The sequence below is a fragment of the Setaria italica genome, chromosome V, assembly GCF_000263155.2.
Source record: "Setaria italica strain Yugu1 chromosome V, Setaria_italica_v2.0, whole genome shotgun sequence".
NCBI classification, from domain to species: domain Eukaryota; kingdom Viridiplantae; phylum Streptophyta; class Magnoliopsida; order Poales; family Poaceae; genus Setaria; species Setaria italica.
Genome location: NC_028454.1, coordinates 28,186,306 through 28,208,802, shown reverse-complemented (window position 1 = coordinate 28,208,802; position 22,497 = coordinate 28,186,306). Strand labels below are relative to the sequence as shown.

The window sequence follows — 22,497 nt, the reverse complement described above, 5'->3', positions numbered from 1 at the left end:
TCACATCTTAACTAAGAATAGTAAAGTTATTCCCTAAATTAGAAGTTAGCTAAACTTGTTATACTTAATTAATTGAGGCAAGCATCATCATTCTATATTGTATCATGAAGGTTTCTGATCACAAAACTATAGCACATTTATCCTAGCTAACAAAGGTGGTTTTATAGCTCACATGAGCACAATTGATTACCTAGGTATTTTGCAAGCAACTAGTTCTAGAACAAGCATATAATTAAAGTTGTATACTTATACAATCATCTCGTGAAGGCCAACAATTAAAAACAACATATCATGATCATAGGATAATAATAAGATTGGTTTCAGGATTTTAGAAGCATCATCATATAGTTGGTCATGTATTTGACAAGCTAAGAAAGTTTATAATTCAACACTTCATAAACTATGCAAGTGTATGACCAATTCATAAGTCATAATAATTTTAAACACCAATTTAAGGTTAAAGGAAGCTGACAAAGTTGGATCCATAATTTTAGAACCATATATGAAATTATTATGCATTTTACTAATTAACTTGGTTCAAACATATCTAAAATTGTACCAATCTACTCATAGATAATACAAACAAGTACTTACATTGGATTGTACATACCATAAGTGAACTAGCAAAATTGGTTTCATTTTTTTTGGACTAATAGAGAATTAACCATGTAATTAACAAGATAAACACTCATACAATTAATTCAGATAATTAATTAATAATTTCATGAGCAAACATATTTTTAAAATGTAGTAGACATCATTGTGAAATAGTAAAATTTGTTTCACATTAATCAGAGCTATTCAATTTTATATGAATTATACAAGATAGCACATGTTTATGCATTCAAACAAACAGGATTGGGTACGGTGTACTTGTGGACCGTCCCCTCATAGGGGGCGGACTGTCCACCGGTATAGCAGAGGGAGGGCTCTAGAAATACATCAGTTCTGTGTAAACTTGGGAATTGAATTGCAGAACGTCCAGGGTCAAATGGTGGACCGTCCGCCGTACAAACACGGGCCGAGTAGCAGAAACGAACCGGTTCTGTGTGGATTTTGGGGGTGAACCGCGGACAGTCAGTGGGAGGGTTGTGGACCGTCCGCCATACAAATTTCTGGGGATGTGTTTTTATGCAGAGGTCTATGTGTTGGGTCACGATTCACAGACCGTCCGCCCCTAGCCCGCGGACCGTTCGGGTGCCAACTGAGGCTCGCCGGCGGTGGCACCGGCCATGGTTTTGGGTTCCGTTTGTTTCTACACCTTCCTAAGAATATGGATAACTCACTTTGGGTGGAGGATTTGACATGCATGGGGTGCTTTGAGCTCTAGGTCACCAATGGTGATGAAGCCATGGATGAGTTTCGGGGCTCGATTGAGGGCAAAAGGAAGATGATGAGCAGCGAGGGGAGCTCACCGGCAATGAGTAGAGCACAAGCAAGGGACCACTTGTTGGCGTAGGGCGCGTTGGAGTAGATCGGGTCGAGTTCATCCTTGAGAGCTTGAGGAAGAAGAAGAAGAAGCTTGGGGATGGCCTTCCCCTTGGTTTCCGGGGAGGAAGAGGTAGACGAGGTGATGGAGAAGTTTGTCGGCGACATCCTCCGATGGTCCTTCGGCAAACTCTGGCGAGGGTGATGCTGGATTTGGTGGGGGAGAGGTGTCACACTTGGTGTTTCAATCATCAAAGATGATTAAGAAAAGTTAAAGGCAAATTATGGAGAAGGAGAGAAGAAATTGACTAAAAAGTCAAATTCGAGTCTAATTTGACCGAAATTTGAATTTTGAATTCTAAATTCAGAAAAATTTAGCAAAAATATGGAATGGAAGCTTGAGAGTGTTTAGAACTTTGGGGAATCAAGATTGGAGACTAAACTTAGTGCTAAACATCTCAAGAAAAGCAATGGAAAAAATTAAAACAAGAATGTACTGTTCACTGTCCGAAAATGGATTTTCAGAAAAACAGTGCAAGTATCCATTTTTGAAATTGATTTCAGCCAAATTTTCCAAATAAGTGGACCAAGGCAACTATACAGTGATGAAGTATGAACTTTGGACAAGAATACTAGGGTGTTGTTGATCAGGAATCACAAAGAAAACAAATTTAATTTAGGGCTCACAGTTGGCACTTTGCCATTTTCGGCTGAGTTACTGAAGCTGCCGTTTTTCTTAAGTCTGAAACAGCAGCAAGAACCTAAGTTTGGAGCAAGGTTTAGAAAAATGCAGTGCAGAAAGTATGGGTGCTTATGAGCAAAATGGAACCTCTGATGGTTGTAGAACATGAATAGTTAATGGTTGGACTAAGGAGAATGGATTTGGGCCACTGAAAATGAGTCACAAGATGGGTAAATGGCCATCCATGAAGCCTGACGAACTGAATCAAAAGTTCAACGAAGTTCAGTTACCCGAGGGCAAATAATTTGAAATTGCCAACAATTGGTTATTTATCTCGGGCAAGAGCCAAAATAAAACTTGAAGAGCTCGAGATTATCTGCAACTTTGCTTAAAGGACCTTGGGACTGTCGGATGCAAAATCGGCCACGGAGGGGATCTGAACTTTCTGACGCAAGAAAGAAGGGGGGGAGCGACAGAACTAGAACCGGGACGTGTCACCGCCGGCGTCGTCGATCCTCCGCCAGCACAGTAGCTACGCCACCTCCTCACCACGCCAGCCTACGACTAGGCCACGGTGTCGCCCATGCACGCGGTAAGTCCTTCGAATAACTACCGCTCCCGCCGCCGTGTTTACCGTGTCACCTTTTACCGTCGCCCGTGAATCCTCTGTCAAGCCGCCGCTGCCGATCAAAATTCCACCACCACAACGCAGCTCCCGTCGATTCCTTCCGTCCACGCCTCCACTCACACCCTACCAACAACCCTAGCAGCTTGTTGCCCAGCCTCTCCGCCGGCGTGCCCTAAACCGCCGTCGTTTCCGTCCGCCACCGCCGCACCCCCTACTCACGGTGAGCTTTACCTTGCCGTTGTTTCCTTTCCTTGTGGTCAGTCGTAGGTAAGTTCTTTGGGTACTACGAAGCTGTAGGGGTAGTTGAAGAGGTAAGTTGCGCCGTCGTCGTGCTTAGTCACGGCCGTTCGTTAGCTTCGCCACCCACCGCCGTGGAGAGGATGGCTCCGGCCACCTCCCGGGGAGCTACCGCCGCGCACGGGTGCGCTTTAGCTTGGGGATGCTTCCCCAGCCCGGCCCCGTCGCCGGTGGGGCGCCGGCCGGTGAGCCGCACTGCCCCCTCCCACGCTCGGTTTTGGCGCGAGATAGACGAAGGCCCTGGAAACAACGGGCCCGCGCGTCAGAGAAGAAGGGGAAGGAAGGAGGCCGGCCGAGCAAAGGAGTTAGGTGGGCCGGAGTCCCGTAGGCCCAGGTGCCGATGCGTGCGGCCAATAAAGGAAAAAGGCCGGGGGTCCAGCAGGCCGATGGGCCGATTTAGTAGGTCGGGATCCGCACGAAATAAAGAAAAAGAGCGGTGGACTGTTGGGCCGGCGCCGGATTAAGGAAAGTGAGGGGAAGAAGAAATCGGCCCAGTGAGCCCAGCAAAGGAGAGAAGGGCCGGCGGGTTAAAGGAATAGAAGAGAAGGTGGGTCCGAGCCGCGGGCCCAGCGTAAGAGAGAGGGGGTAGGAAGGAGGTGAGTGAGAAAAGTAGGCCGGGGTTTTTCGGGAAAATTTTAGATTTTCCTTTATAGAATAATAGATTAAATCCGAATATCACCTTTTAAATCACAGAAATTTCTAGGGGTGTCCAAGATTAGTGAAGCCAATTTTGTTAGGATTGTTTTATTTTTCCTTTATGCATTAAAATTTTTATACCCTAAGAAAAATAAAAAAAATAGGTATTTGTTTAATGCCTTTTCTTTAAGGTATTTAAATAAATACTTAACCTTTATTAAATGCATAAAATATGAAATAATATTTTTATAATCACAAATTATTGTTAACTCATAGGAAATTAGGTTTCAAGACTAGAAAATAATTATAAATTTTTTTAAAAATAAAAGAAAAAGCCTAAGGTAAGGTTTGTAAAGGAAATAAAAATGGTGGGTTAATCTTTTTGGGTTTTTGTGTGTTGGCTTGCAACTTTATCATGATAAATTGTACAGTCACTTGTTGGCTTGCAACTTTATCATGAAGGAAAGTTGTATAATCTTGTATTCAAAAAGTTGCATCACTAACCCCTGCATATGCTTTATCATAGACACCGAAGCACCGGAAGAGGATTTCTTGGAATTATCAAAAGGATCTCCGGAGTTTGAAGAAATTGTTGAATTGATCCCCTGCGAAGCCAATCCGTCGGGCAATGCTAACATTTTTGTAGAACAAGGCAAGCCCCGGTGCATTATACCTATCTATTTTGGAATTATTATTTCATGTGTCCAATTATCGGTTATTTTCTATATGAATGCACTAAGTCTAGGAGTTGATTGAAACCCATTCTTGTGCATTATCATACCTTGTTTTAAGGACATCTTTGCCACTTGTTCAAGTATTTAGTAAGTAACCCAAGTCTAGAAATGCTTAGTTGCCTAAGTAACTTGTTTACCGAACCTTAAGGTAAAATGTTGGGTCATATATGCTAATTATGGAAAAGTAACTTGGAAGTTGAAAGGCAGGCAGAAGCTAGAGATATAGTTCTGTCTGCTAGATTAATTTGGTTAAGGCCCGATCGTTGTCTTAACCTTTGATCAAGTGAATGACACCTGATTACTTACTGGGTATGGGACCAGTAAAGCCGGTAGGTTAGTAAACTCTCTAATCGGGAATATTTCGTACCTGTGCTTGACGTGCTGGAGATTGGCAGGGGCATAGCCTGAAACTCACATGGAGATCAGGCCAGACGTGGGGTCCCATGTGGGGGTGCGTCCCTGGGTCCGGGTAGTCTTATTCCCAATCCTTGGGTTTACTAATCAAAAGGTCGTTACGTACGACCTGGACAATCGTACGTAACTGGTGATCAGAGTACTCTCCTGCAGGATGTAATTTTGATCCGGATCGCCACAATTCTCGGTTATGAATGCACTTGATCACTGTTGAGCATCGTAGTATGAATTCATGAACGCAATATCTTTCCACTAATGATTGGTGTATGACTTAATACCTTGTTGCTTGCAAAATAATCATTTTTATCATCATTTAGAATAGTTAGGTAATAACTTAATTGGAATAAAAGATAAAGCTAAGGTCTCACTTTTAGTAAGCTCTTTGGGCAAAAAGTGTGTCAGCCAGTACACCGAAAAAGCTATCATATAGTTCCAGAAAAACTATTATATTGGTTAGTCGGGTAAGTCTTGTTGAGTACCCCGTACTCAGGGTTATCCCTTGTGGCTATTTTCAGAGGCACCGCAGGAGTTCACCGAGGAGGAAGCCCCGAAAAATTAGGGTATTGTTACGAGTCTCGCAATACCCTCAGAAGAAAACTTAAATGCTCATCTCCCACCTGAACCCGTTTATGTTTAAATCCTAGAATCTCTCTCTAACCTGCACTGTTAAGCTCATTTCAAACTACGTCCTGTAATAACTCGTACCTCATGTATGTATGTAAAAATGTAATATTTATTGATGCTTTCCCATCGTGGAAACAATCCTGGTGTATGGCTATGAGACGTGACGTGGATCATTCGAGGAGTCCTAGGGACACTCGACGGACGACCGGACTTATACTGTTTTAAGTGCGTTTCGGATAATTGCTGTTCTGACAGCGATTAGGCGCATTTAAACCAGTTTAAGTTGGGCGGTTCCGCCACAAGAGGAGTTCTTTCTCCATGGTTTGGTTGGGGAAGAAAGAAGAGAGGGAGGGAGAGCTTCTGGTGTATGAGGGAGGCAGCAGAGAGAAGGGGAGGCGCTGGGTGAGGTGGAAGGGAGGTGGGACCCGGTAGGGGCACGTGGTGCAACTTCTTTATGCAGATGACATGCATGCAGCGGCGTCTCACGAAACAAAAATCACGTAACATGGATGGTTATGTACAAAAACTTCTCATTTGCTCTATACTCCAAACTTGATCTTCCAAGCCTCCGAAGAATCCATAAAAAATTGCATTGATACAAGGAATCGAGAGTAACCCATTTTGCTTGAATTTGGAAGAAAAGCTATGGTAGATTTGAAATGAAAATTCTTCCCGAAATGCTATTTTTGGATTTTTGCCTGAGCTTTTGGCTTCAAGATGGATTTCTAAAATCCAGTAAAAATCACCTAAATTCATATTTGAGGACGAATTATGTTACCAAGTTATGACTGAATGTATGCCCTATTGAAAAAGAAAGTTTCTTCACAAGGCATGTATTTTCACTTTATTCAATAATTCAAATCAAAAAGCAAATGCATTCAAACAAGCACAAAAATTTTATACTAACAAACAACGATGCTCATGATGCAATGCTCAACAATGTAAATTACATTTAGGTCGTTACATCTGCTACAAAGTTGAAAATCTTGCTTTTGTGAAATTTCACAGGTATTCTTTTTTTCCTAAAAATAAGATCGATTTTATATAGTTGCGGGTACCTCTGCATTGGAGTTTTAGACTATGCTTGATTGATTTGGTGCTCGCCGAGAAGATTTACACACACCCTACGTCGATTAAAGTCCATTGCCAAGTTTCCTGCTTTTTTCGCGTATTCAACAAACTATCATCTTGATGAACAGAAAATAGGTTAAGAAACCAATAGCACTTTCTTCTCGATTGAACGGTACATAACTGTACATATTATGCATTTTAGACTTAGCAGCTCATACCATTGGTTACACCTAGGGCTGGACGTGCTCGGCTCGACTCGGCTCGACTCGCTAATAAAATGAGTAAAAAGGTTGGCTCGGCTTGGCTTGTTAGTAGCTCGAGCTAGCTCGTTAGGCTCGCAAGCTGGATGTGAATTTGGGATTAACATCTCAACATATATAAAATATTAAACAATACTAATTATAAAGTATAAATGATAAAATTTACAATGCATGAAGCGCCACGACTACGACTAGCTCAGCTCGACTTCGACGGCTCGGCTCAGCTTTGATTGTTCGACTCCCCCATATTAGGCCTTTAGCCTTCTAGCTTGTTTGGCTCGTGAGCTGGTTCGAGCCAGCTCGTTAATAAAATGAGTAAAAATAGCAACTCGGCTCGTTAAAAAATTGATTGAGCTAAGCTGAGCCAGCTCACGATAACAAGCACAGTTCAATTATTCTTGGATGGAAATGCAACTTCTATTGTTGCTGGCAAAAAGGAAAACAACATCAACTTGGATGAACGCACCACGGGTATGCAAGTCTACTGCACTCTATACGCCGCAGTCAAATGACATTCGCCTCGCATAGTGTGGTTGAGACTTCATACGTGCGGCGCACCACGGTCCACGAGTCCACGAGAATGGTCCGCTCCTTTTCGGCCTCCTCCAACAGAGACGTCTCATACATCTCCACGTTGGATTCATTCCGGCGTGGGAGAGAGAAAGGGAGAAAAACTCAACGCTAGCGTGGGATCAGGAGACAGGCTCATTCACACGCCTCGAGGCGCACCTGGGCCCAGCACCCTCGCGCACGCCTGGCGACGAATGCTGGAGGTTGCGCACCTGTGTTGGGACTCTATGCCTGCCATCACCGATGGCCCCTGCAGTCCAGCCAGATTCCAGAGCACCTGCTAGAAAAATCATGGGCCACCGATACGCACACATGAATGAGGTCTTGTTTAGTTGCTAAAATTTAGAGTGCTAAAATTATATACCAGCACTGTAGTACACTGTAACGTTTCGTTTGCATTTGTGAATTATTGTTCAAACATTGACTAATTAGGCGCAAAAGATTCGTCTCGCAAAGTACAACAAAAGTGTGCAATTAGTTTTTAATTTCATCTACATTTAGTACTCCATGCATGTACCGCAAGTTTGATGTGATGAGGAATCTTCTTTTTACGTAGTGTCAAAGTTAGGAGTTGGGAAAACAAGGGCTGAATGGGCTTACGCGCAACGAGCTCCCCGGCACTGACATCCTGCACACGTTCGCCAGCGGCAGCTGCTCGCTCGCCGCCGCCCTCGTCTCCTCGGGGACGTTTGGATTCTGCCGCACGCCAGCCCTGCCAAAGCCTCGGCACGGCCAAAATTCGGCGGCCGAATCGGCCACCCCAATTTGGCTGGCCAAAGTGCGCCAAAATGAACTACGGGAGATCAGGCCTGCCAAATCATGGCCAAAGTCCAAACACCGCTGAATCTACGGTCAGCTGCTAAATTTTGGCCTGGCTCGTATCGGCGCTCTTCCAAACGAGCCCCTCATGCAGAGCGACGGAGACTGGGCCGGAACACCTCGTCGACCCATCGGACGCACGACGGCGTAGCTGCTTCTCGGAAACACGTCCGCCGCCACCGTATGCCAAATTGCCGATGCCGCCCCCACAGACCGCAGGCTGCAAGATCGCACGGCCGCGGTGGGCGCCGAGCGGTGGCGGCGGATTCGCGGCACGCGAGGCCGAGTCGGACGCGGGTCGCGGTTCATCAGGTAAATTTGGCGCGCACGCCTCTCCGTGGCGCGAAATCGAATCCGAGCGCGGATGGGCCCAACAGTCAGCCGCAGGGGCTTCGTACTCGGGAACGGAAACCGACGCCGACGCCGATCCCGACATGGAAACGGGGAAGCTCCCATACTCCGGCAATGCGGCAATAAAAGTTGCGAGGTAGCAGGTCCGCTCCTGCCTTATTATCACATCTCGTGATTGCGACTAGCTCTCTGCCTCTCCTACGAGCGCTGTCTGCCCTCCTGCTCTCACTGCACTTGTCGTCGCCGATCGACCAAGCCGGTGCTGCTGGCATGGCGGCCAACTCCGCCGAGACGGAGCGGGCTCTGGAGCAGTGCGAGAGGGACCTGGACCTGGCGATCGAGCGCCTGGTCAACCTGCGGCTTGATCCCGAGCATGACGCCGGCGAAGGCGCCGCTCCTGACATCATCGACGACGACGTCCGTCACGCCCCCGCCCCCGCCGCCGCTAAGGCACGGAGCGCCGCCCCTGTCCCGTCAGGCGGCAGCGGCCACGCGGCATGGATCGAGAGACTCATCAATGAGATGCTGAGCGCCGCGGACGTGGAAGACGCCAGGGCCCGCGCCGCCACGTTCCTCAACGACTTCGACGCCTCCGTCGCGGTGGGGCGGGACGTGGTGGCCCTGCAGGAGAACCGCGTCCTGAAGAAGGCCGTGCTCCTCCAGCACCGGCTGGACAACAAGAAGGAGACGGCGAACCGGGAGCTCCAGCGGCAGCTCGCCGGCTGCCAGGAGCGTGTCAGGAGCCTGGAGACGGACAGCTACGCGCTGTCCATGTTCCTCAGGCGCGCGCAACCGCAGGGGGGGCCTTCCATGACCGGCCGCTTCCACCCGGAGGTTTTCTGATAATAAACAGAAAGTAGGAAGGAACAAAGAACAGGTATAGAATTCGAATTCAGATTCGAATTTTGTTTTTTGTTAGAAAGCCATCTGAATTCGAGTCGCATAGAATTCGAATTCAGTTAGACGCTATGTAATCTGACAATAATGGGCGTGCAGTTCCTCACTCGGAGGCTTCTGACAAGCCTCAAACTAGCTATGTACTTCTAAGTATAGAAGCTAGGCACGCCGAGGGGTTTTTATTGTGAACGGCTGCAGACGACTAAGCTAGGTACAACCTCTTTCTGAATGAGGCTTTATAACTGAAACAGCAATAAACAGGCATCCAGGTTCCAGGAAGACGGAAGTCGGAAGATCTGTCTTTATTTTTCTCAACTAGTACTAGTGATGAACTGATGATAGTGTAACGGCTATGTGTACCTTCTTGTGGATTGATAGGCTAGGAATTGTACTTCTACTAGTAGTATTATTCCCTCCGTCCTAAATTACTACTTGTTATAATTTTTCTTGATACATAGCTTTTGCTATGTATCTGAACATACATACATACATACATCTAGATTCATATTAAAAGTTTTGTATTTAGAAAAGTCAAAACGAACAGTAAATTGGGACGGATGGAGTATAAAGGAACAAATATGGATATATACATCTTTTGCTTCTAGTACCCGGTCAGCACTTGTTCACTTCCTCCCGTACTAGTACACTGTACGTATGGTAGTGCTCTGGATTTTCAAGCTGTTGTACCGTATGTCTGAAAACGGAAAGTAAAACTGTTCAGTTACTGTGTGTGTTGACCTTGAGACCGTACTGCTGTTCCGGCGTCTCAAGTTGTTGCACCTACTGCCGTGAGGACGATGATTGGTCAAGACTGTTTGCATTGATCAGTAATCAGTTCGTCCTTCTCATGCGGAACACAAGGAAAGTTTGACCGCCTGCTCCCTCACACCACTTGGCTGCAGTCAATGTCAATCCTTCTTGGTTCCTCCTGGTCCGCAGGACCAAAGTCCAACCTGTGAGGATCGGCAGCTCCTCCAACTTCGCACATGCGTTTTCAGATTGTTCAGGCAGCGAGAATATGTTGATCTGGGCTGCTGATCGATCACACAACTCGACGATCCAAAGCACGCCGCGGTCGTTCTGCACTTGCGTATCAGCTTCAGCCATTGGAAGCTTCGGCTGCTTCCAGGGAATCGATTACAGTCAGCGTTGAGTTTGAGTAGAGCCGGTTCTTGCAAGACGCCCCGTACTCTGTTCTCGTTTCCATTTTTTCAGTTGGAATCAATAGCTGCTAAAATTTCATTGAAGAACAAGAAGAGCATTAATAAAGGAGGTTAACAAAATAACAGTAGTAGTATATCTTAGCGCCGGAGACTTGCTAAACGCCTCCGCCATTCCGCTTCCGGCGTTGAAGTTTTCTTGCTCTCTTCCGTGCTGGACACCGATCGGCCTGGTGGTCAGCCTCTGCCTCTGAGAAATAAAACCTAGCTAGCCCTGTTCACATGCAGTCAGAGTCAGTACATGCAGTCAGAGTCAGGTTTCGAAGCCGTCGTTGTATTCCGTAGACGAAATGATCAGGGTACGTGCTTCCGTCTGTCTGACCTTTTGGGGGAGACCTTTAGGGTTTGGTGAGTGAGAAGGTGGGGACTGGCATCTGAGGTGTTAGCACCTCCGTTCTCACGGCTTTGGGGGTATGAACTTGGAATTGCAGTCTTGTGCCCTGTTGAAATGGTTAAACTTTATTTGGTGACAATGTGAATTTGGCCAAAAGGAGTTTGATTTTGCTGATCTGGAGTAGAAACAGTTAGACTGTGGAATTCTCTCGTGAAATGAAATGGAGGAACATTAAGCATCGCTCGATCATAAAACGCCCAGTGGCATGCACTAGTGTCCCCCGCTGAAGGTTCCAAAATACCCGGCAGGTTTTCGCTAAAAAAAGGTGCTTCGTAACCTTTTTTCCCTGCGATTACCGGAGTCAGGGATGACGTGCTCATCAACACAACATCACGCACGCGCACCAGACTTAGAAATTTGAATTCTCTCCTCTGGTTCCTCTTCCCTCAACACATGTCCAACTTGGACCGTCACTGCAATGGAAACAACACTTCAGTTCCAAGACAGGCACGGAACGGCATCGCCATGGATGTACGCTGCCGCTGTTCGCTCCTCAATTCAGTAGTCCACTCTGCATCAGTTCTTCTTCTTCCAAATACCTGTCCAGGTCGGTGATCTCATCGCAGAAGAAATTCGTACAGGTTGCGGCCACTGGACGAAGTTAAATCGAGGATGGTCGTCATCTTGTCAGAAACGACACCTCAAGTGGCACTTCTGTCAGCACGGCCCTTCTTCTCAATTCAAAGCTCGTGCGTCAGAGAAAGAGCGAGTTACATACACACATTGGCTGCTATGGGTGTCGTCTGCATGAATTATTGTTCTGTGTGATAGGGATTGCTGAAGTTAGAAGGAGATATCACGGAACTATTAAGGAGGTAGCTGTCGAAGATAGGAACGTTGAGTAAGGGGTTGTTTGTTTCTTTAGCACCTCCTAAAATTTCTATCTCATCGAATGTTTAGATACTAATTAGGAGTATTAAATATAGGTTAATTATAAAACCAGTTGCACAGATGGAGACTAATTTGCGAGATGAATCTATTAAGCCTAATTAGTCCATGATTTGATAATATGATGCTACAGTAACCATGCACTAATGATGGATTAATTAGGCTTAATAGATTCGTCTCGTGAATTAGCCTCCATCTATGTAATTAGTTTAATAATTAGCTCATGTTTAGTCCTTCTAATTAGCCTCCGAATATTTGATGTGACATGAATTTTAATTCGGACTAAAGATCTAAACACCCCCTAATTTACCTTCACATGCATTGGATCTTACCTGGTGTTAGGTTGGATTGTGCACTGTGGGACTGTGGGATCTTATCATGTTCCAACCCTCAGTTTCCCAAACCGGTGAAAATCAACAGTGTTCCTACAATTTCACCAAAAGAATATACATAGAAATTGAAATCAGTCAAAAATTGGTCTGGAATGAAGTGTGTTGCATGGTGCGATAGTATACTCGAACACTGAGTGGACTAGGCAAGAACACTTTAGTACCTTTCATCAATGTATGAAGATTGCGGTTTATGACCAGTTTTTATGTCCAACCAACATATTATAGAATTTCGGCGTCAAACGCTTCCCTTCGGAATTCCACGTAATGTGATAACACTACTATGTCCTTTTACCAATTTTACTTAACTGAATACTTCAACTCGCAAGCAAAACATAAGGTGATTCAAATCACCTGGAATTCGGTCAAGTAACCAAGAAATGATATGAAATCATCGGTCAAGCGATTTTTGTCAAGTCCAGGGGACAAATCAACAATTTTAAGCAACCTAAGTTAGAAATGGCGAGTTCCTCGCACTTAAATATAACAGCACCTTATTTTCCTACAACTCGTATACATACATCACCATGTCGTTGCGTGATATCCAAATCATCAGAGTCAAACATGAGGGCAGGTTTACAGTGGATGAAATCAAATAACTAAACTGAATCGATCAAATAACCGATTTGAATCAATCATACAAGCTGAACGCGAAAAAGAGAAGCTCAAAGGTAAGCAGTTTCCTGGTCATCAGCGAAGGAATTCAAACATTTGACTCGATTATATGTACACAAACATTGTTAATTAATTAATTCCTTTTAGCTAGCTAGGGAATTAGACTCAAAGCCTTTCATCAGAGGGCACGAAACTGTCAACACCTACTCCTTTGGAACAATGCTAAACTTCTTTTTTCCTAGAATACAATAATCCTGAGAAAGATAATAGGATATGAAAGGACGTTAAAAGGACAGCTGCGGTGAAGCCCACTCGTTACTGAGAAGCCACCGGGCAACAATAAAAGATTGAGACGGTGAATACTTGAGAAAAACATGCTATGCTGTACTATTCCCTTAGGCTTAAAATTTAAATCGTCCTAGCCAGTTCCCCAAGAAAGTGACACCGGACTGTACTTTGGAGCAGCTGCACAACAATGGTCTGTCCGTATATACAATATATACAAACAAGCAAGCTAGAAACTGAGAAAAATGACGCATGAAAATTGCTATTGTAATATTCGAATTGGACCGCAACCTTTGCTAAGAGACATACATAACAGAAAGAAGTCCAGATAATGTTAAACATTTTCTGAACTCGAAAGCGACACAATAAACAGCAACCTGAATAAACCCAACGCGAGCAAGCAAGCAATTTCAACACAAACGAAATTGGCTCGCACAAGATAAATCTTAATACTAAACGATCACGATCACACTGACCAGTCAATGCTCGTGTGGTCAACATTCGTGTCGACATACACACAAGTCGACTCCAGTAGCACCGCCGAGAGCCGTCGGATCTCCGATCCGACGGTCCATAGCGCATACCCCTTGATCCTAGCTGACAGGGATTTGTTCAGCTACAGCTACGATTAGCAAACAACGGAGCAGCAATAGGATAGGATTTTTATTCAAGCCTTGGATGAGCAGCCAGTCGACCGGCCACATCAGCATCAGGGGTATCCCATCAGGCCACCACCTACCGCTGAATTGAACAGGACCACATTCTCAAGAGAAGGAAGCAGCCCCGAACGAAGCAGTTCCTCTGTCAGTGTGGGTCCCACGGGGGGGCTGCATGTTGATTGTTGACCGCCTCTCCGAGCAGCCCGGACAAAGACAAGCTCCCCGGTTGATGCCAGGAAGCTCCCGCGGCCCGCCAGAGTTATAAACACGCGCGCGAATTGCAACGGCCAATCAATAATGAAATCAAATCCGCCGCAGCCCATGCCGAGTCCAAGCTAGAATAGCAATGTCCTAGTAGCAGGAAATACTTAACAAGTCTCTGTGTGTGTGTGAGGGATCGGTCAAGGGTCAAGGAAAGATAAAGGGCGCGCTCCCTCCCTCTGGTCCTCACCAACTTCGCAGCCACGGCCTCCGTATATATAGCGGCTTCTCCTTCCTCCGGCAAGCTCAGCACACACACGCAGCCAAAGGCTGACAGCTCCGACCACGGAGTTGTTGTTCAAGCTCAATTAATTACTCTGATCGATCGACCGAGCTTTCAGGAACCGAAGCAAGAATTGATCGGAGAGGTAGCAGCAGCAAGCAGTAGTCTACGCTAGAGCCATGGATCGGGAGATCCACCGGGTGACGAGCCTGCGTCGGGACAGCTCGCTATGGCGGCGCGGCGACGACGTGTTCTCGCGGCAGTCGTCGCGGTTCCACGACGAGGAGGACGACGAGGAGGCCCTGCGGTGGGCGGCGCTGGAGCGGCTGCCGACGTACGACCGGGTGCGGCGGGGCATCCTGGCGCTGGACGAGGACGGCGAGAAGGTGGAGGTGGACGTGGGGCGGCTCGGCGCCCGGGAGTCGCGCGCCCTCATCGAGCGCCTCGTCCGCGCCGCCGACGACGACCACGAGCGATTCCTCCTCAAGCTCAAGGAGCGCATGGACCGCGTCGGCATCGACTACCCCACCATCGAGGTGCGCTACGAGAACCTCGAGGTCGAGGCCCAGGTGCACGTCGGCGACCGCGGGCTCCCCACGCTCATCAACTCCGTCACCAACACCATCGAGGTGATCCATCACACTGGACCTTCTCTTCTCTTTTTTTTCTCAGTTTTATTTTCTTAATAACAAGTTATTATTTGTCGGTCGGATATAGAGATGCATGCATGTGTCACGGTCATGGCAGAGCTACACAGCAAAACGTAGCCCGGTTGATTTCTTTATGGTTGCTACTTGGCGTGCTCGACAGCGACGCCGGCCGGAGCGGGGAAAACAGGCAGCTGGGGAGGAGGATGATTTTTCTTGGGTTCTCTTGCTAGCAGCAAGTTGCGTTCTTTACTCGATAGCTTAGGGGTAGGTGACGAGTGACCTGTGAGGCTGTGACCATTTCCGGCTGGCTTGGGCCTGGTACACGGGTCGAATGGTCGACGAGAGATTTGCCTCGTGTGAACGAAGGCGACTGCAGGATAGTAACATAGGTCGCATTGAGTTACTCAACTTAGCAGTTTGCACGCGATCGAGCTAGCTGGTTTGGGTGTCGACTGACGGCACCAACCACGGGTTGAGGCGTTGAGCCGTTCCAACATTTCGGCTTCCTGCAGCTAGCTACCTGCACCAAGCGAACCTGGCCGTAGCCAGCGAACATATTTTTTTCTCTCTCTTGGTGGAAGCAGCAGCTTGAAATTTCTTTGGTTTTATATAGTTTGATTAAAAAGGCAACAAGAAAAAAGGGAGCAGATTTGGTGGAGCCCAGCAAAGGCCCAATCTTTTGCGAGAACCAGTCCAACGACAGACCAGGCTCACTTTCTCCCTAACTAACCAACTGCCTTTTTCCGCTTAAAAATTTGGAAAGGGAAAGAAACGGACATTCCACCCGACCTCTCCCGCCATCCGCCACCAACCACCACCCATAGCCGCCGCGGCCGCCGGCGCTACCCCTACCAGCGGCGCCTTGCCTCGCATCGCACCACCCCCCGCACCTCCTCCATCCACACCGCGAGGATCGCCATCATGACGTCAGCTCCCCGCGCCGCGGCCCCGCGGCTCTGCGGCATTTCGTCGAGCGTCTGGCGCGCGTGCTCAAGTACTCGCACCCTTGTCGCTTAACTGCCGCGAGTTCGTGATTACTCATTGGAGAAGCTAATTCATGTGCCTGAGGCCTGAGCATGCTAAAATGGATGTTTTTTTTTTCTTTCCCTCCAGTCCATCGGGAACGCGCTCCACATCTTCCCGAGCAGGAAGCAGCCGATGACCGTCCTCCACGACGTCAGCGGGATCGTCAAGCCCCGGAGGATGACTCTGCTGCTGGGGCCTCCCGGGTCGGGCAAGACCACCTTGCTCCTGGCGCTGGCCGGGAAGCTCGACAAAGACCTCAAGGTCTCGGGGAAGGTCACCTACAACGGGCACGGGATGAACGAGTTTGTCCCCGAGAGGACTGCCGCGTACATCAGCCAGCACGATCTCCACATCGGGGAGATGACCGTGAGGGAGACATTGCAATTCTCGGCGCGTTGCCAAGGTGTTGGCACTAGATACGGTATGCAACGCACATGAGCATTGGCTTGTTTGACAACATTCAATGGGTTATGCCCTAAACTTTGTTGTTCACCTTGGTTTAGAAATGCTCACTGAGTTGGCCAGAAGGGAAAAGGCAGCGAACATCAAGCCAGATCACGATATCGATGTGTATATGAAGGTAAGGCTGTTATCTGTAATTCGATATATTATTATACCTATTTATTTGCAAGTAACCAAGTAGGTAACAGTTGGTTCTTTATTTTAACTCCTGTAGGCTTCAGCTATGGGTGGACAAGAATCAAGTATTGTTACAGATTACATACTGAAGGTACATTTTGCTAGCTGTGGATCTAGCTGTAACACAATGATAGTTTTTGTGGTCACGTGATTCAAATCTGATGCCTGCTGCTCGGTTATATACCTGCAGATATTAGGATTGGAGGCCTGTGCTGACACAGTGGTAGGAAATGAGATGATGAGGGGTATTTCTGGTGGTCAACGGAAGCGTGTCACAACAGGTATGGAAATTATCAACGGGGCTGTCTAGAGCATGCCCGAGTGTTTCATCCCCTCATAGCACTCGACTTTTTTTTATCCTGCCAAAAAAAAGAAAGCTAGAATACACATTCTGACCTTCTGACATGTCTTCAATGCTTAGGTGAAATGCTTGTTGGTCCGGCAAGAGCTCTGTTCATGGATGAGATATCCACTGGACTGGACAGCTCAACCACATACCAGATTGTGAATTCCCTTAGGCAGACTATCCACATCCTTGGCGGAACTGCAGTCATTTCCTTGCTCCAGCCAGCGCCTGAAACATACAACTTGTTCGATGACATAATACTCCTCTCTGATGGACATGTTGTGTACCAGGGTCCCCGAGAACATGTGCTTGAGTTCTTTGAGTTCATGGGCTTCAGATGCCCTGCCAGAAAGGGTGTTGCTGACTTCTTGCAGGAAGTATGTGCATGATCTATAACTCATGTCATCTTATGATTTTGATTCTTAAAGATGAAGTGCACTGATATGTTTAATGTATTCAAAAGGTGACTTCAAGCAAAGACCAGGGGCAGTACTGGTATAGGCAGGACAGGCCATACCGTTTTGTGCCTGTGAAGAAATTTGCAGATGCATTCCGTACATTCCACGTGGGCCGGTCCATACAAAATGAACTTTCAGAGCCGTTTGATAGGACCCGGAGCCACCCTGCTGCTCTAGCTACTTCAAAGTATGGTGTCAACAGGATGGAGTTGCTCAAGGCCACTATTGATAGGGAACTTCTACTCATGAAGAGGAACGCATTTATGTACATTTTCAAGGCTGTTAATGTAAGTTCAAATATTTAATTATTCTCACTTTGATTATTAAGATGAAGATTAGATGCCAACAAACTGAACCTTTTCCTTTATTGTTGCAGCTTACTCTTATGGCATTTATCGTAATGACCACATTTTTCCGTACCGAAATGAAGCATGATTTTGTTTATGGAAGCATCTACATGGGAGCGCTTTTCTTTGCCCTCGATACAATCATGTTCAATGGTTTCGCAGAGCTTGCCATGACTGTCATGAAACTGCCTGTTTTCTTCAAGCAGAGGGATCTTCTCTTCTTCCCTGCATGGGCCTACACCATACCATCATGGATTCTTCAGATCCCTATCACATTTTTGGAAGTTGGGATTTACGTTTTCATCACATACTTTGTTGTCGGATTTGATCCCAGTGTGGGCAGGTAAGATGCACTCAAACACTTTGTCTTATGCCTGAGAATCCACGAAATATATGCTCCTTTCGGCTGTCACGACACTTAATTCTTTTCTAACTAGAAATAATCAATTCGAACATTTTCATGATAAACACATTTATTTATGAAGTCTGAATGATTGCTTGTGCTCAGGTTCTTTAAGCAGTATCTGCTGCTCCTCGCACTCAATCAGATGTCATCTGCACTTTTCCGCTTCATTGCTGGAATTGGAAGAGACATGGTTGTGTCTCACACCTTTGGGCCCTTAGCACTGTTGGCTTTCCAAACACTGGGTGGCTATGTCCTTGCAAGACGTGAGTAACTGAACTGGCCGTGATAACCTAAAAATGATACTATCTTTACTTGACACCAGTGCTATTAAGGGTTGTTGTTGTCTATACATTTATTCTTATCTATCTTCTTCTTTCCCAGCTAATATCAAGAAATGGTGGATTTGGGGTTACTGGATCTCTCCTCTATCATATGCACAGAATGCTATTTCAACAAATGAATTTTTGGGGCGCAGTTGGAGCCAAGTAAGTATCCCATATCTTGACTAGCAGTAGAATAAGAAATTGAAGAATTGAAAACCAACATGCATTTGCTTGAAACAGATTCAAAACGGAACAACCTTGGGAATTGATGTTCTCAAGTCTCGTGGCATCTTTACTGAAGCTAAGTGGTACTGGATTGGCCTTGGTGCCTTGATTGGATACACACTCCTCTTCAACTTGCTCTACACTGTAGCTCTTTCAGTTTTGAGTCGTAAGTACATTCATAAGGCACATTATATATATATATTTTATAGCACCCAAAATAACAAATCAGCATCTGTGAGTTAAATGGTACTAACTGTAGCTACGTGCCCTTTCTGACAGCGTTCGCTGACTCTCACGGATCACTGTCTGAAGAGGAATTGAAAGAAAAGCATGCCAACTTAACTGGTGAAGCCATAGAGGGACAAAAGAAAAAGAAATCTAAGAGGCAGGAATTGGAGTTGTCCAACAGTGTTGGCCAAAACTCTGTGGCTACCAGTGAGGATTCTAGTCATAACAGGAAGGGGATGGTACTCCCATTTGCACCTTTGTCACTTACCTTTAACGACATTAGATACTCAGTCGACATGCCAGAGGTAATATTCCTTTCTAAAGTTCAAATACAAATTCCCTCAACATCTTTTACCTGATCATATTGATTTTCACACAGGCAATGAAAGCACAAGGCGTAATAGAAGACCGCCTGCTGCTTTTGAAGGGTGTTAGTGGTTCTTTTAGGCCAGGAGTCCTTACTGCATTGATGGGTGTTAGTGGAGCCGGAAAGACTACTCTGATGGATGTATTAGCAGGCAGAAAAACTGGAGGCTATATTGAGGGAGATATCACCATCTCAGGCTATCCAAAGAAACAAGAGACCTTTGCACGCGTATCAGGATACTGTGAGCAAAATGATATTCATTCACCACATGTAACAGTATACGAGTCACTATTATTTTCTGCATGGCTGCGCCTTCCTTCAGATGTTAATTTAGAAACAAGAAAGGTTTGTTAAATTTACAAATATAAGCAAATAATCAAGCTTGAAGTTTATTCTCAGCTGATTGGAGACCTTATCTGCTCACTTGTGATAACAGATGTTCATCGAGGAGGTCATGGATCTTGTAGAGCTCACATCATTGAGGGGTGCACTTGTTGGACTTCCTGGAGTGAGTGGCCTGTCAACGGAGCAACGCAAGAGGCTAACTATTGCTGTGGAGCTTGTTGCCAACCCATCGATAATTTTCATGGATGAGCCAACTTCTGGTCTTGATGCTCGTGCAGCTGCAATTGTGATGAGGACTGTAAGGAACACTGTCAACACTGGCAGGACTGTTGTTTGCACCATCCACCAGCCAAGCATTGACATATTTGAGGCATTCGATGAGGTAACCGATTAGTTTTGTTGTTGTATTTTGTATATTTTACTTTCATTAGTAAACAAGGGCATATATTGACTTGTAATAATTATGTTTCAATTACAGCTTTTCCTAATGAAGAGGGGAGGTGAAGAGATATATGTTGGTCCAGTGGGCCAGAATTCCTCTCAACTGATTGAATACTTTGAGGTGAGTACAAGTAAAATTAACTGTTATTGCTGCATGTTGCAACACTTATTGCCTGCTAAATCACGTGATCTGAATTCCAATTCATTTGTTCAGGGAATTGAAGGTGTTAGTAAGATAACTGACGGATATAACCCAGCAACTTGGATGTTGGAAGTGTCATCTAGTGCCCAGGAGGAGATGCTCGGGGTTGATTTCTGCGAAATCTACAAGCAATCAGAATTATACCAGTAAGCCTCCCTGCATGCCACTCAGAACTACAGCAGAGGATAGGTGCCTTTGGATGACAACTCTAATCACCGCTTTTCGTTTCTGTTATTTCAGAAGGAACAAGGAACTCATAGAGGAGCTGAGCACACCACCTCCTGGCTCTAGTGATATTAACTTCCCTACGCAGTACTCAAGATCGTTCCTTACTCAATGCCTAGCTTGCTTGTGGAAGCAGAAGTTATCATATTGGAGGAACCCATCTTACACAGCAGTTAGACTACTCTTCACCATCGTCATTGCACTCATGTTTGGAACCATGTTCTGGGACCTTGGTTCAAAAACGTACACCTTCTAGCTTGTTTTTCTCTTTGCCTCCGTTTATCAGGCAATAGCAGCCACTTTGTGTAGTATATATTCTAATGCCTTACTCGTATCTTGGTGCAGTAGAAGACAACAGGATCTGTTCAATGCCATGGGATCAATGTATGCTGCAGTTCTGTATATTGGAGTTCAGAACGGTGGTTCTGTTCAACCAGTGGTGGTGGTGGAGCGAACAGTCTTCTACCGAGAAAGAGCAGCTGGCATGTATTCAGCTTTCCCATATGCATTTGGACAGGTAATTTATCTTAACAGTCCTTGCTTTTCTAGTTACAATGCACGGATGAAAAGGATGAAACGCCCTTGAAGTCTAACTAGGATTCATTTGACCCGAGAACCTAACAACTTTGTTTCATCCTTTTGTAGGTTGTGATTGAATTCCCGTACGTCTTTGTCCAGACTCTGATATATGGTGTGCTGGTCTATTCGATGATTGGATTTGAGTGGACTGTTGCCAAGTTCCTCTGGTACCTGTTCTTCATGTACTTTACGCTGCTCTACTTCACGTTCTATGGGATGATGGCGGTTGGTTTGACTCCGAATGAAAGCATAGCGGCTATCATCTCATCAGCGTTCTATAACGTGTGGAACCTCTTCTCAGGATATCTGATCCCTCGACCTGTAAGTCATTCACCTGTTGGCTTTGCATTTTCCTTTTTTTTTTCACTCCTTACTGTTTGTAGAGTTTGGCACTTTGCCAATTTTCGTATGACTCACTGCGCACTCGACTTTTTCTTCAGAGAATTCCTGTCTGGTGGAGGTGGTACAGCTGGGTCTGCCCGGTCGCGTGGACGCTGTATGGATTGGTCGCCTCCCAGTTTGGTGACATCCAACATGAAATCGAAGTTGGGGTTGGGGGTCAGAAAAAAACCGTGGCGCAGTTCATCACAGATTACTTTGGCTTCCGTCACGACTTCCTGTGGGTCGTGGCAGTGGTGCACGTTGCCCTGGCCTTTTTCTTCGCGTTCCTTTTTAGTTTCGCTATCATGAAGTTCAACTTCCAGAAGAGATGAGAGCGGGAGGCCCAGGCCATTCGTAATTTTGCATTCATTTATTGTCAGAGGATGCACATCACGGTTACTGGGTAGCATCCACTGCAAATCAGTTAAAAGTAGGTATCATGTAAATGGTAGAAATATTTTGTAATTTTACATTTCAAGCATGTAGTAGAAATATTAGAAGAGGCTAACAAAGCCTTGTAAAGAGTTGAGCCTCCTGCTGCCCTGACCAGCTGTAGCTGGTACCTGTCAAAGGCACGGAGAGCTTCTCGGAGAGTGTAAACCATATACCGTCGTTCTAACGAATCAATGGAACCAGAAATTTTGTGCATCGAGTGCCTTTGCTGTTTCGTCACAATGTCAGATTGCTACTGCCTATGCTTTCTAAACAGCTCATTTGCATGGCAGTAACAGAGAGAAGGTTCCATGGATGTTGCGAAAATCTGGGAGATATACAAGTACATCCACGTGTGGAATATACTTGGTGACTAGGAAGAGAATGAAAAAAACAGTGGAGAAATAAGATGCTCCTCGAATTGAAATTTTTTGTACGATTGGCTTCCCAAACTGCTTGGACTATTTGGACGACAAGAAGAAAAGATGTCGATAGAAATTTTTTTTTCCAACTTCTCCCTTTGAAGTGCTGT

General features: G+C 45.8%; 2 protein-coding genes across 2 annotated transcripts; both read left to right on the top strand.

Moving 5' to 3' along the window:
• The first annotated feature begins 8,784 nt into the window (after nt 1–8,784).
• Nucleotides 8,785–9,357, top strand: LOC101764917. The gene has a single exon (XM_004971934.1). The coding sequence runs from the start codon at nt 8,785–8,787 to the stop codon at nt 9,355–9,357; it is 573 nt and encodes a 190-aa protein (XP_004971991.1).
• A 4,827-nt stretch (nt 9,358–14,184) lies between these two features.
• LOC101785945 (ABC transporter G family member 37) lies at nt 14,185–22,181 on the top strand. Its single transcript, XM_004969072.2, has 20 exons — nt 14,185–14,974; nt 16,109–16,442; nt 16,525–16,601; nt 16,698–16,751; nt 16,851–16,941; nt 17,082–17,383; nt 17,470–17,751; nt 17,841–18,154; nt 18,320–18,480; nt 18,599–18,702; nt 18,781–18,931; nt 19,045–19,298; nt 19,373–19,705; nt 19,797–20,087; nt 20,184–20,267; nt 20,361–20,494; nt 20,589–20,816; nt 20,919–21,090; nt 21,219–21,473; nt 21,593–22,181. Exons 1-20 carry the CDS (start codon nt 14,525–14,527, stop codon nt 21,863–21,865), a joined length of 4,344 nt encoding a protein of 1,447 aa, XP_004969129.1. The 5' UTR covers nt 14,185–14,524; the 3' UTR covers nt 21,866–22,181.
• The last annotated feature ends 316 nt before the right edge of the window (nt 22,182–22,497 follow it).